Here is a 12,182-nt window from a genome sequence, read left to right on the forward strand (position 1 = left end):
AAAAAAAAAAAATCTTTTTGTCTTGATTGAAAACATTTTTTGTTACAGCCATAATCATGAGGCACATGCACTTCCATAAATTCTTTGCAGGTAATTATCAATCTGCACTAAAAGAAGACAAAATACTTTTTCTTCTTTTGTACATGACGACATTTCAGCCATGGTTTTCTTTTGTGGTTTATGTGTGTTTTTGTATTTGTTGCTCCTGATTTATCAATAAGCATAAAACTGCAAAAGTGAGGTATTACTCATTGTACGACTACTAATTCTTAATCTATAACTTCCATGATATTCCAGACTCCGACACAAGCCCCACATCCACTAACGCAACCACACACAGACTGACTTGAAAGCCATCTGAACCAGATGGGCGAGGATGTCCTGGGCGTCCAGCGTGATGCGATTCAGGTCTCGGTCCTGCTTGATGAAGTTGAGCAGCTCTGAGGCGTTGGCCATCCAGAAGGCGAGCGCTCCTGCAATGTTCTTCTGCTTCTGTAACGTACCAACCAACAGCCACACACAAAGAAAGAAAAAAACAAACACACATACAGAGGAAGTTGTTAGAGCAGCATGACGCAGGAGAGACTGCAGAGTTAAAAACAGAAGGTAGGAGAGAGGTTTCTGTTTGAGTGGCAGCCAGAAGGAGCAGTTGTTACTTCAGGGATAGACTCATGGCCCGCCCGACCCTCCCTCCCTCCCTCCCTCTAAGCCAACCCAGCGTCGAGAGTTAAGAGTGGTCATCACTGTCACTCAAAAGGGTCTCCGTTCCTGTATTTCTTCATGTCTTCCACTCTAAAATTCAACAGGTTTACACAGATCTTCCCTCTGAGAGACATTAGTGACCACTCCTTTTCCCTCCCAGACTCAACTCCATTCAACAGGTCACCAGACACTTGCCTCCTCCACGAAATACTTCTTTTCTTTCTGACAAAAAGAAACCGTGTTTAGACCGTAGATTTACACTATGGTAGAAACTATTGCAAAATGGTCAGCCAATGAAAGCCACTTAACAGTTAAAATATCTGTATTGATGGTTACAATCCATATTAAGCTCTAAGGAAATTTTATTTAAAACATATTTCGGAACTACAAAAACACCCACATCACTTGTGTTGCAGAGTGATGTGGGAGAGGCAACAGTGACTGACTCTATGGACATATTAAATAAACTAAATCTTTCATCTTTGCAGATTTGCAACCTTTGAACATGGCCAGGCTAGCAGTGTCCGCCTGTTTCCAGCTTTCATGCTAAGCTAAATGAACCAGCTGAGCTTAGTCGGCTTAACTCCGGCTGTGTATTTATCCCACAGACATGACAGTGGTCTCCGTCAACTCTTGACAAGAGAGGGAATAAGGGTATTTCCCAAAGTCTTGAAGCATTCCTTTAGCCTATCAAAATACAAAATTTCAAAGGGCAACATAAAAGCTATTGAAAACACATGTTGTGCCTTTTGTAACTGTAGCTGCACATCGCTGCATAAATGTAATCAGAGCCTCTTGCAGAGTAAAGTGATCCATCAACCAAGTAGTTTGCAGAGTGAACAAGCAGCAATAATATCAGAGAATAATTAATGAGATAATTATCCCAAATGGCCAACACTGAGCAGACGCTATCAGACTTTAATAACGCTCGCCGTCTGCTCCATATGTCAGTCTACAGTCTGAAGGACAGTTTTTGTGGTCCTGGGATCAACAGGGAGGACAGAGCGCAGTGTCTGAGGAGCTGATTGGTTAATGTCCCCACCGGTCAGAGAGGGAGGAATGTGCGAAGCTCGCTCTCCTGCACTCATCTATCCCCGCCTTGAAAAACACAAATCAAACAAAACAAAAGGGGAAATAAAAACCCTTCATTCAGAACAGCCAGAGAATGATAGATGGAGCCGAGTGCATCCAAAATGAAAACGTGACGATAACACATTTGAAAACACAGACGGGTGGTTGAACATATTAAATTCCAAACAGACAAATGAAGCAGAGGAGGTGGAGGAGGTCGGAGGGACGCGACTTGTCTCTCATCCACACTGTTGAGTAGGAGAAGCGAGACGTGATGTGACACAAGACAGATGCCAGAATTAAAGATGGAGCAATGATGGAAAAGAGTGGTTGCTTTGGTTTCGCTTTGTTTTTATTGTTTGTTTTTTGTTTTTTTAGTACCAGGCAGGTCCAGGAAGCTGAATGGAATTAGTTGGGTTGATGTTGCTGTTGTTGCTTAGTTTTCCAGCTGTGGGAGGACGTATTATTATGGCTTAATTTTACATTTCTGTTAGAATGGAGAAAAAGAAGCAGCAGCAACAATGAAGGGCTGGTCAAAAAAAAGCAGACAGAGAGCCGTAAAAAGAGAGGAAAGGAAGAGGGAAGGATGAGTCCAGAGGCAGAGAGTCAAAGAAGGTAGCCAAGAGGTTGATGAGGTTGAGCGACATGATTTTACATTTATAAATAGTTAACTTGGTGTTTTGCCTTCAAAGGAACGTCTGAACTGCAACTACAGAACAACTTCTATTTCCTTGTGATCAGAAAAGCTTAATGTTGGTTTAAGTTATTTATGTAACAAATATCAGAAATAATGTTTAAGACACAGAAAGATTAGAAATCAGCAACTTATGGTTAAAATAATGCTTGAACATAATTTTTTACAAGTAATATGTCATCTTATAAATTCGATTTCTGCTTTAAAAAATATAATGTCATCATTTAGAGTTAGCACATTTGCATTTCTAGCTAGCATTTGGTCAAGTATTCAATTTGTAGGGCCGCAACTAAAATTCAATTTCATTATCGATTAATCTAATTATTATTTTTTCGGTTTATCAATTGATCATTTACTTCATAAAATGTTCCCAGAGCCCAATGTTACATCTTTAAATTGCTCGTTTTGTGCGACCAACAGTCCAAAACTCAAAGTTATAAAGTTTACAATATTAAAAAAACAAAAACGGAGAAAAACAGCAAATTCTTACATTTTGAGAAGTTGAAACTAGAGAATATTTTTACTTAATTAACAACTGTAACGATAAAAAAAACTGATCGATGCTGCCGTTTCCTTTTTCTGTCGATCAATTAACAGTTTGGGCTCTGGCTGTTTGCCATGAAATGTTCTAACAACGCTTTGTTTTTCAACGGTTTTAAGATACAAGTTTTATGGATTCACATTAATTCCATCGGCCCTTATTGATTAAAGTGGATGATCCTTTTTACCCATTCCACTGGCAAAGAGAAAATTATTATTTAATAACTGTGAGCACAATAAGCAATGGTGTGTTATTATTTATTATTTATTATTATGTAGTTTAAGTTTCTTTAAAGGCAGAAAATTGAGTCCCAACATCTACCAGCTGGGTAGGAACACCTGTACAAACAGTATCAGAGATATTGAGATAAATGACTGAACTTGTGATATTTTGTCCATGTCGCCCACACCAAGAGAAAGAGAGAGACAAAGAGAGAGAGAGAGAGAGAGAGTGAGTGAGGGAGGTAGACGAGTCTGTAGCAGCCGTATCATGGTGTGCTATTGTGCTATCCTACCTGATCCCCTTCAGGAATCTCCTGGATGGAAGGAGGAGGGGGAGGAAGAGGAGGAGGAGGAGGACGAGGAGGAGGAGGAGGAGGACACGTTCACAGGACAGAGAGAAAACACGTCAACAGCTACAGTATGGACACAGCCATGTAACACACACACACACATAAAACTTTGACACACACATGGCCATGGTTTACAATGTAAAGCCATCTTGTATCAGTTTAAGAAAATAACTGAAAGAGGTCAGCTGAGAACCACATCTGGTCACGAAAACATTACACATTATATCCTGAATTATATTGTTTTTGGTACATTACAGGCCAGAGACACAGACTTATATGTTTTCAGTCCTGTGTTCCAGATGGAGATAAAAGGTAATATATGACCTACAGGAGCTGAGTGAGTGTGAATGTGAGACGGGTATTAATAATAACACAAAGGAAAAAAAGAACGTATCCTTGAATAAACTAAGTTTAAAAGTCATTAACATTTTAACTGGATACATTTTTAGACAACTACATTAAATGTGACCAATAACAAGAATACATTCTCTGCACTGTGTGTGTGCAACGACGTCAGGCTGGCGAGAAATCTGTCAGACTGCTTTGCAGCGGAAACCGGAAATATTCTGGGAATAATTCTGGCTAAACGTTCCAGTTTTTGGGAGGGTAACACCCTCTTTGTGGAAACAAGCAACAGAGTTTATGGGTAATGTGGTCTCAATATAGAAAAACAACTGGGAACATCACAAATGGTGAAAAATAGAAGCTATCGGATAATGTTGACCTGGTTCTTGGTGAGGATAAGCACTTAATTTGATAATCACATATTGAGGTTTAAAGACGCTACATGTGATCCATTTAGGGAAACATTCAATTAAGCAATGCAGTTAAGAAATTTAACATACAGGATGCAAAGCACTGGAAAAAGATCTCCACAACTCAACACAGTTAAACTGGTCACAGTCATGCAGATTCAAGATTTAGTTTTCTAAGTTCTCGACATCCCAGACATGCTCCAGAAACACTACGATTAGTTAACTGCCTGGTTAATATGTTGTAGTTATTAATCTTCTGATGATACTAAGAGACAGATTATGAGCCTATGTGAAAGCAGGAGGGCTGAACGTTCCCAAATTCCTCAGAAGCTAAAGATATTTCCCCCGAAACTCTATAAAAACCAGTCCTACTACACACAGACTGAAATAGATTAAGTCCATTGTGTGTTTTCTTTCACTGCATACCAACGGCAATGAATGGCTGCGAGCAAAAACAAATAAAAGTGAATGGCGCTAATAAAAGAAGTAATGGCATTTGCGTTTTATTGAGCCTCAGTAAGGAAAGCCTTTAGAAACACTTAGTGTGTGATGTTTTTACCAAAGTCCTGTGCTTTAGTTTATTAAACCAGCACTATGTCAGTATGGCCTGAAAGTGTATTTTGTTCTATAAAGTCACCTGTTGTATTGGTGTTTTTCTTCTGTCCTTCAATAATGGCTATTTTAACATTGCTAAAACGGTATAATTCAGACACCAAACAGGAACTTGTTTAAATCTGCACACATTTGATGCTAAGCTTTCACTTCCTTTGACCAGTGAATGGTGATGTCTTATGTTGCTCAGAGGTATCTTTGTCTAAACTAGTCTGTGTACAAAATATAACTTTGTAAACATAAAACATATTTGTAAAGAGGACTTTCTACAACCTAAATGCATGTAAGCAGTGGCGGATGACCCCAAACGTTTGAGCTGTCGTGTATATAATATGGTTTTAGTATTGTCGCCTATCATAGCAGCTCTGGTATTTAAGTTATTCTAATGATCAGTGATAGCTCCATGCTAGTTAAAGTTTAGTAAACACTATGTTGTGTGATAGCGGGCTTCACATCACGAGTATTTAACACTGACAGGTAGACAAACATCAGACAAAAACACCAGCTGGTAACAACAGAGGTAACTGTGGAGAGAAAGCGGGAAAACATACAACATACAACCACCATACAAACACTACAAGTGTAGCGGTTTGTAAGAACGCAGCAAATGGTGGGTGGAATTAAAACATCACACAACTCATTCATTTCACAAGTGAGTGTGTCAGTATGAAATCCATAAACAACATGAAGGGACGCGGTGCAGAACACACTGGGATGATGCACAACCCAAAAAATAAAGAGATCTGAAGTGTTACTGACCTGGATGACTCCCTCCATCATGCTCACCATCTTGTTGACGATGGCGATAACCTTGTGCGTTCTCTCAGACGGCGACATGTCGGGCCGGTAAGAGGGCGACAGGACGTAGCGGCACGCCATGTACAGGACGTAAGTGGGAGAGAGTTTGAAGTGAACCGTGGAGCTGTTGGTGTAGTTGATGATGGCTGACAGGAAGGTGTCTTCAGCTGGATGGAAACAGAATCAGATCATTAGACCACACACACACACAGAGAATGTTTTATATCTACTGGCTGAAAATGTAGAGACGGGCTGATACTTCAATGTCAATACAGTTTTAGCGTCTTCGATAAAGAAAATATTCTCTCGTAACCTTTTTCCATTTGCACAAGAATGAACCTGCTGGCCAAACACTGATATCATCTGAATTCCTTCAGTCAAAGAAAAACATCCAGCCTCAGCTGAAAACTCTCATAGACCTTTTTCACAGCAGCCATTTTTGACATCAAATAGTAGGGTAAACACAGGTGTTACCAATGATACTAATTAAAGTCTTGTTCCACTGAGGTCAGGTCGAAATGGCTGCTGTGAAAAAGGTCTGTTGGTGCTGGCTCCACTGCCCCAAATAGGGGAATAAATTAGTACAATTGTCAAATAAAACATCAAACTTTGAGGTACAAGAGCTTCACACAGCAAAAAAAAAACAACATGTTTTATAAATTAGGCTATTGTTTAGGTCAGTTGGCCGTTGTGATTGACTGTTCTTTATAGTGATCGTAGTTAAATCACTGACCGACTATGAACACTTTTTCTTCAAACCTAAAAATGTACATCCGCTGTGGGGGTCCTTGAACTGAAAAAGTTTGGGAACCCCTGGTTTAGATCATAATCTAGTAACTAAACGGACTAAAAGAGAGTCAAAAGATATCAGTTTATAATTATTATATCATTCCTGCTGCTAATAATCCCACCATCGGGGCTGTGATGGTGAGGTTTGAGTCTTCCACAACTGCTGTTTTATTACTTTTACTACTAATATTACTGCTGTTACTACTACTAATCTCACAAGTGTTAACAACAACTAAGAATTCACGCATAGTTTTGTTGAATCTGAATGAATTAATGTTGAGGACTTCTCACAGACAACCAGAGCAGTTCCAAAACATATGAAATCAGACTGCATTACACTTTATGTATCATACCAAAAGATGGCTGGTACTGACTGAAATAGATCCCCTTTGAGCTGCAACAAGGAGTTTGTTTAAGTCCCTTTAGTGGTTGCTTGTTCACAGAACTTGGCTCCACATGTGTCATGCAGCATACACCAATAAAACCACTTTGAGCCAGACTGCGGTGTCAGTTTCTTTCAGCGTAGCTTTTAGCTGGTAAAAGTATTTGATGTCAAATCGGTTACAGCTGCGCTACGACAACTCGCCCTATGAAAACCTGAAGATGACAGCGCAGCAAGTATCCAGATTTCAATGGTGCATATGCGTCATTGTCCCAAAAACCCCTGTCTGCCTCTAAAGCGTATGGTTTCTCCCAGTGCATTGTGGGTATGGGACTCTCCAACCACTCTGTGACCAATCAAAAGCCTCCTTTGGCTGGTAAAACAGATGATCTCACACTATGCCAAATATACACTCAGTGCTCACAGACACACTGAAGGCCCAGAGCACGAGGAAAGTCAACAAACACAAGTGTTAGAAAGACAAAGCAAACAGCTAGAAGAACAGAAGACTGTGGGAAACATCAAGTGCCAGAACACCAAACTTATAAGACTTTGAGACATTTTAAGGCCACGAGTCCATTAAATTATCAACCGAGGAAAACAACCTGTTTCTAATTTAATTAATCTAAAGTAATAAAAAGGAAAATACATCAAAACATTACATAGTTAAGACCAGGAGTTCAGACGGTTACACTGTAATATTAACTCATTCCTGAATTCATCTAATGGTGGAAACCAGAGCAACTCTCCCCTCCTAAAGCAGGATTCTCCTCAGTCTAGTCACAAAGGAGGAGGAGATGACATTTTCTTTCTTTTTGTTGACCATTAAACTGTCAACAAGGGAATCTACAGCACAAACACGGCGAGGGTTAACCGACTGATCTGTGCCGAATGTAATAAGGGTAGAACGGGGTGGTATCAGGGCAGAGAGCAGAATCGTTATAATGGTCAGCAGAGCAGCGAGCCGAGACAGAACATCAATCCATTTAGTGTATTTTGATAGATGACGGCCCAAATGTGAGACAGCCGGTTCTCTGTTTGGGTGTGTGTTCTGTTGGTGGTGGTTCATTTGTTCCCATCGTTGAATAATGGCATGTTTAGATCGAACAGGGACAATACGAGTGTTGTATTGATTTATAATGATGAATAGCAGTAAAATACCAAACAAAAGAGGGAAATCGTACTCCTTCCTTTCCCATTTCCATCTTCCTCTAAGCTCCATTATATAGTTATCCTTATAGCGATTAGCCGAAATGTGTCTCTCTCATCATTGTCGCATATCAAATTGCTGATTGGACTGAAGAAGAAGTCTTGACCTGGACGTCCGTTATCCGGATATCCGGCTACAGTGGAAGCGCCGAAACATTTGGCCTTTTGCCTCAGAGGCTAAATTGTTGACAGACAATAGCTGATGGGTTCCAAGATTGCATCAACAGACTCTTTTCAACAGCAGACACTGACCAGAAGCACTGGTGTAACACTGACCATGGCTCCATACCATTAAGGGCCCCAGTGAGTGAGCAGCCCTGGAACGGGCTCAACTGAACTGAATGCAGCCATCATTAATCTTATCAAGTCCACATGTGGTTTTCCTGCTTTGACAAGTCTAAATGTCTCCCATGAAAAGGGTCTACAGGACCACTAAAAAATAATCAGTTAATGTTAATGAACTGCGTAACCCAACTCCAGCTTTAACCGTTTAACCCCAAAATAGCTCTTCTGAGAACACCCCTTAATAAAAAGGAGCGCTCACTTTATCATCGTTAAACGGTGTCAAATTAACTGTTATCTTGATGCAATTACAGGAAACAAAGCTTTTAGGCCTGAAGCTGATCCAGCTGATTTTCTGCCAAATACGGGTGGCAGACAATTTCAAATGTAAATGCTGAGACAATATGCTCATTTTCTCTCTGTCTGTTTCTGGAAGTCATATTAATGTTTCTAAATGAATGCGATCGGGTCTTCCTGTACAGAACCGCAAGACGGCACAATACCCTAACTCTGAACTGGGGGAGTCTACAGACAACAGGGTGGGAGGAAATGTCCATAATCTTACATTTACCAAGGTTCTTCATTGGCACTAATGCTGCTAGAGCAGCTAGGTCAGACAACTAGGCGGGTTCAATAGTTTCCAGCTATTGACTGTTTCACTAACACAGTGAGGCAGAAAGCGACTACTCCCACTATTAATACTCACAGTTGTCTCTGAACTCGATGCCGGCTGGCAGAGTCAACTCTGGTCTGTCTGCTGAAATGTCCTGAGACCTGAAAAGACAAAAGTAAAACCATGAGAAAGGAAGATAACGCTAAACACAGAGAGGGGCGACTGAGGAGAAGGACGAGCCAGAGGACCGGAGAGGGGATAAAGAGGAGTGTGTCTGACCTGCTGTCCTGCTGCTCTCCTCTGATCATGGGTTTGACCATGCCTCTCTCCATCTCCAGCTTTCCCGAGCTCTGCACACACAGAACACACACAAAATGTAATTTCACTGTAATTTAATTTAGTAAAAGATCCCATCATGAGAGCGTACAGACATCTAGATAATGACTGCTGTATAATGAGGCTTCACTCGTTCAATAGCAGCACTATTCAATACTAAACATACAACAACTAGTATCTTTCTATATGGGCGCCCTGCACTAAATCTGATCTTGTGTTTCTGTTTCTGGGTCTTCAAGACATCAAATATCTGTATTTGTTCTATAGGAACAGCAACATGTATGTAAAAGATTTAGCCTGACATATACCGTATATGTCTAGAGCTGCTAAAATAGGTATTTGCAGCAACTTCTTTCAATTTGATCAATTCAGTAATTTTTAAGGACAAAAATGCTAAACGGTGTCTAGTTCCAGCTCTACAAATGCTGCTTTTATCTGTTTTATAAAATTATAATCTAATGAATCTCTTTGGTTTTTTGCCTGTTGATTGGAAAAAAAACAAGCATTTTAAAAGATATTTATTAAAATGAATAGATTAAGTTTATTTTCAGCCCTATGTCACAGTGCATTACTTTTTTGGGGGTAACATATGGAACACAGATACGTGCAAGCTACAGTAGAGATGCACCGGTCCAACCTTTTGTCTCCTGATTCAGATAACTCAGATTAGGGTAACCATCCAACACCAGTGCTCTCTTTTCCCCCAAATTTCAAAAACAGTAAACTTGACCTACAACTTCACATCACCTCGTAACTACAAGTGAGTTCACACACCATCTTTTTTTTAAACCACATCCGAACCTCTGGGTTCAACTTGACAAAAACACTGTATTTAACGTGGATCCTGATCCACTTAGAAAGGTCAGTCTAATGATCCGGCAGATTGGATCGGTCCATCCCAGCAATAAAACTTCCCCTTAAAACTCCCTTTGGCAAGTAATAAAATGTTTGTTTTTGTGCCTATGAGCAGAATATTCCAATGCAATGTGTGTGTGTGTGTGGTGTGGTGTGTGATGTGTTTGTGGTGTTGTGTAGTGTTGTGTGTGTGTGTGTTACCTTGCTGGTAGGCAGCGCAGCTCCACTGTGGACGTCTCCGTGAAGGTCGAAGGTGGTTTCTGGTACACTGCTGCAGCACAGACACAGACATGCAGCAGTTTAGATTTAGGAACTGTGCTCTCCACAGCGGACTTTTCATTACTGACAACGACAAGAGCTCAGACTTAATCCACACACACACACACACACACACACACACACTTATCTAACCCATCGTCGGGGAGGAGAGAGCTGGATCAGAGATGCAGTAACTGAATGACTCACTAATACATGCAGACAGATAGTTTGTTTTATACACGTGCACACACATACTTACATAAGAGTCTAATTAGATATAGAGAAACCATGCCAGGAGTCCTGACAGTTGCCACCCAAGCCTGTTACATTGTGTGTGTGTGTGTGTGATAGTAATTGAGTGTGACAGCAGTCGGGTTTGAAAGTTTTCACGCCCCAGATGACAGGAGGGCATCAGTGTCAAATAAACAGCACAACACGAACAGAAAGACACAAATCGTTTGTGGTACACAATAACCACCAACAGCTAAAGTAAGTTAAACCATTAACAGCAGGACTACGCCGATATAGATGGAGAAAATTAGGCTGATTTTCTATCTGGCACCACATTTCCACAATTGATTTGTTGGCTAGTTATCATGACAACACCACATGGATAATGCCTCTCGACCTTTCACATTAACGCAGCTCAAGCTGATGTATTCAGCCACTGAAACAAACCCTCTGACATGTGTTCATTTACGGTGGATATCGGAGTTTCCTAAAAGCTCATTTATTGCCGTGGGATCTCAGGAACTGGGCAGTCATGTCATTAAAGCTCGAGCCACCCTCGTTAAATTGCTCGCAAAACCTCACCTCGTTATTTAGATACCTCAACAATTAGACGTTTTTATGAATCCAGATTTAGTAGCATCGTCTGATCCTTCCAAAAATAAGCACAGATAAATGGAAACAGCAAAAAGTTGCACATGCCAAACTGAAGAGCTGTTTTTGACTTTCAGATGTCACCAGTCAACTTTAACTTCATACCACACGTGACATAATTGAGCATATGTTCTTCTGAAGCTGCCTCTGATAACAGTTTGCGTCTGTCAATCTCAATTATTATTATAACAGCTTAAAACTGGCACCCCCATGTTTATTAACTTAAAATGTTTGGCTGGCATGTCATTTATAATTTACAGAATGAGCCAGCAACACAAAATCTAAACAAACATGGGGACGGATTACGTTTCTTTCCAGACTTCCGGTGTGTTTTCCCGTCTTTCGTGCTCTTCTCTCACCGACTAATGCAAAAATACTTAGTGAGAGGCAGGAGATTAAAGACCTGAACGCTCATTCGCTGCAAGATCATCTGTTCGGCTGCCAGAACCTGGAGCCAAAAAGCTCCGATGTTCAAAATCAGCCGCCGTGCCAAACTGTGGCTCTAAATCGTTTTAAACATCAGGATGAGTCTCCGGCTCAAATGAACGAGGTATCCTTGTAAGTTTGTACAGCAGAGCCGTTGGAAAGCGGCCCGGAAAACCGCAGGGATCCACATCCACAACATCAGGCTTGTGTTCCAGACTGAGGTGACATTGAGCTGCACAAAAATGACAGCTGGTGTTAATGTAACTCGACAGACGTTACAGAGACTTTTTTTTATAGGGAGCGGTGCTTTTCCATCGCTTTCCTTTCATCCCTCTCTCTCTGTTGTATAATCAGGGTGTGGGCGGTAACAATGTGCCCCCACAGGAAAGAAATTAATTAAAAAGTT

At 40.7% G+C, this 12,182-nt stretch overlaps 1 protein-coding gene across 1 annotated transcript in view; it reads right to left on the bottom strand.

The window, feature by feature from the left end:
* afdna (afadin, adherens junction formation factor a) overlaps positions 1 to 12,182 on the bottom strand; it is a gene marked incomplete at its 3' end in the record, with an annotated part of 72,057 nt that overhangs the window by 30,233 nt on the left and 29,642 nt on the right. Inside the window, 6 exon segments of the mRNA XM_035678402.1 lie at positions 347 to 492; positions 3,523 to 3,543; positions 5,706 to 5,911; positions 9,113 to 9,180; positions 9,299 to 9,369; positions 10,412 to 10,481. Of these exon segments, the coding sequence (XP_035534295.1) occupies positions 347 to 492; positions 3,523 to 3,543; positions 5,706 to 5,911; positions 9,113 to 9,180; positions 9,299 to 9,369; positions 10,412 to 10,481 (582 nt within the window).

Source organism: Morone saxatilis, unplaced genomic scaffold, assembly GCF_004916995.1.
Source record: "Morone saxatilis isolate NCDOM2014 unplaced genomic scaffold, NCSU_SB_2.0 Contig7, whole genome shotgun sequence".
Lineage (NCBI taxonomy): Eukaryota > Metazoa > Chordata > Actinopteri > Moronidae > Morone > Morone saxatilis.